The sequence below is a fragment of the Elephantulus edwardii genome, unplaced genomic scaffold (assembly GCF_000299155.1).
Source record: "Elephantulus edwardii isolate Elephantulus edwardi_28Jun2011 unplaced genomic scaffold, EleEdw1.0 scaffold00011, whole genome shotgun sequence".
Classification (NCBI taxonomy): Eukaryota; Metazoa; Chordata; class Mammalia; order Macroscelidea; family Macroscelididae; genus Elephantulus; species Elephantulus edwardii.
Genome location: NW_006399761.1, coordinates 4,212,593 through 4,214,107, shown reverse-complemented (window position 1 = coordinate 4,214,107; position 1,515 = coordinate 4,212,593). Strand labels below are relative to the sequence as shown.

Here is a 1,515-nt window from a genome sequence, read left to right as displayed (position 1 = left end):
AGGCGGGGGAGGGGCGAGGGACGCGCCCAGGGCTCCTCGCCAAAGTGCCCGCCGCGCTTGCAAGCGTCTAAGGCCCCGGCGCCGGGGAAAACGCCGAGGCCTCCCGAGGAGCCCCGACTCCAGCGATGACGCAATCCTCGTGCACAAGTCTACATCGAGGTTTAAACTCCACCCGGAAGGCAGGACCCATCTCTTCGGCCTCTTAAGTGCTCAGGCAAACAATCTAGAAGGAAGAAAGGCCAAGAGAGTTTAAAAAAAAGACGGGGAAGCGAGGTTTAGGCTTATTGCTGGCCCCTCCCCGGTGCTTCCCCTTGTACCGCTTAAGTCATTTATATTAAGATGCTGGTGGCCGAAAGATTTCAAACATTTTGAAGCAGTGAATATCCTCACCCAGAACTATGGTCTCAAAGACATAGTTGGGTTCCTGGGTAGGTTCCCCCTCGAGGCGACATCCTAGAGCCGCCCTCTCAGTCCTGACTGTCAATCCATCCCAGCCTGGGCAGAGTGGGAAGACATCCCTTTGGCCAGGGCTGGTTCACCAATATTACATTCTTGCCTTTGACGTCTAATATGGAATGCTGTGGCGAGATGTCCACTCCACACTGAGACGACCTCCTCCTCCCCGGGAGAAAAATTGCCTCTTTACGTTGATTCACAGGATCCGAAAATGCTGTACGGAGGGACAACGCAAAAGACAAATGGACTGCCCTGGGGCTGCCACAAGACTGAAAAGTAGAAGTTTCCTCCTTCAGTGTTTCCTTAATTCTCACACTGCTTTCCTGGGAGCTGGGGACTCGGTTCTAGAACCTTGAAATGACCCTGTGATGCTGGACTAGAGGAGAAGCTCTGGGACTTGCAGACGGTCTGAGTGGAGAACTGATGTCAAATGAACCATGATGACTTCATCCGAGGCAATGACTTCATCCTTCTGACCCATGGAAATGCCAAAACTGACTGCCAGGAGTGCTCCAAGCCTGGGCCGGGCACACTGTCTTAGTAATCTAGCGTTGCTGTAATAAGAATACCAAACGTATGAGGCCTCTAGCAAACAAATTCATTCTTTCACTGTTTAGGATGCTAAAAGCCTAGATTCTGGGGGCCAGCATTAGGAGAAGACATTCTCCTTATGGGAGCTTTGGAAGAAGATCCTTATTTCTTCTTAGCTGCTGCTCCGGGGCCATCTTCAGATGGTTTGGCATTTCTCTTCGCCATCCTTACTACTCTGGCCCACTTGTTTCTTAGTGAGAGAGCTCCAGTAGCATAGTCCATAGGGAGCTGTGCTGGTACTCCAAACCTAGTACCTCACTGGAAATTCAAATCTACCAGCTGGTCTGAGAAAGAAAGATGGGCAAGCTCCTCTTGTGCAATTTATAGCCTCTGAAAACCCACTGGAGGGTCAGCTCTGAGTTGGTTCCAACTAGATGGCAGTGAGTGTGAGGCTTGTTGTTCTGGGATTTGGGGGTTTTTTAACTCTATTTCAAAATATCACAGGCAAGCAAGATTCTGCTGAAAATT

At 50.4% G+C, this 1,515-nt stretch overlaps 1 protein-coding gene across 1 annotated transcript in view; it reads right to left on the bottom strand.

Moving 5' to 3' along the window:
* RHOQ (ras homolog family member Q) overlaps nucleotides 1-190 on the bottom strand; it is a 43,902-nt gene extending 43,712 nt beyond the window's left edge. The window contains exon 1 of the mRNA XM_006881009.1: nucleotides 154-190. Coding sequence (XP_006881071.1) covers nucleotides 154-190 — 37 coding nt within the window. The remainder of the gene's footprint in view (nucleotides 1-153) is intronic.
* Nucleotides 191-1,515: the final 1,325 nt, after the last annotated feature.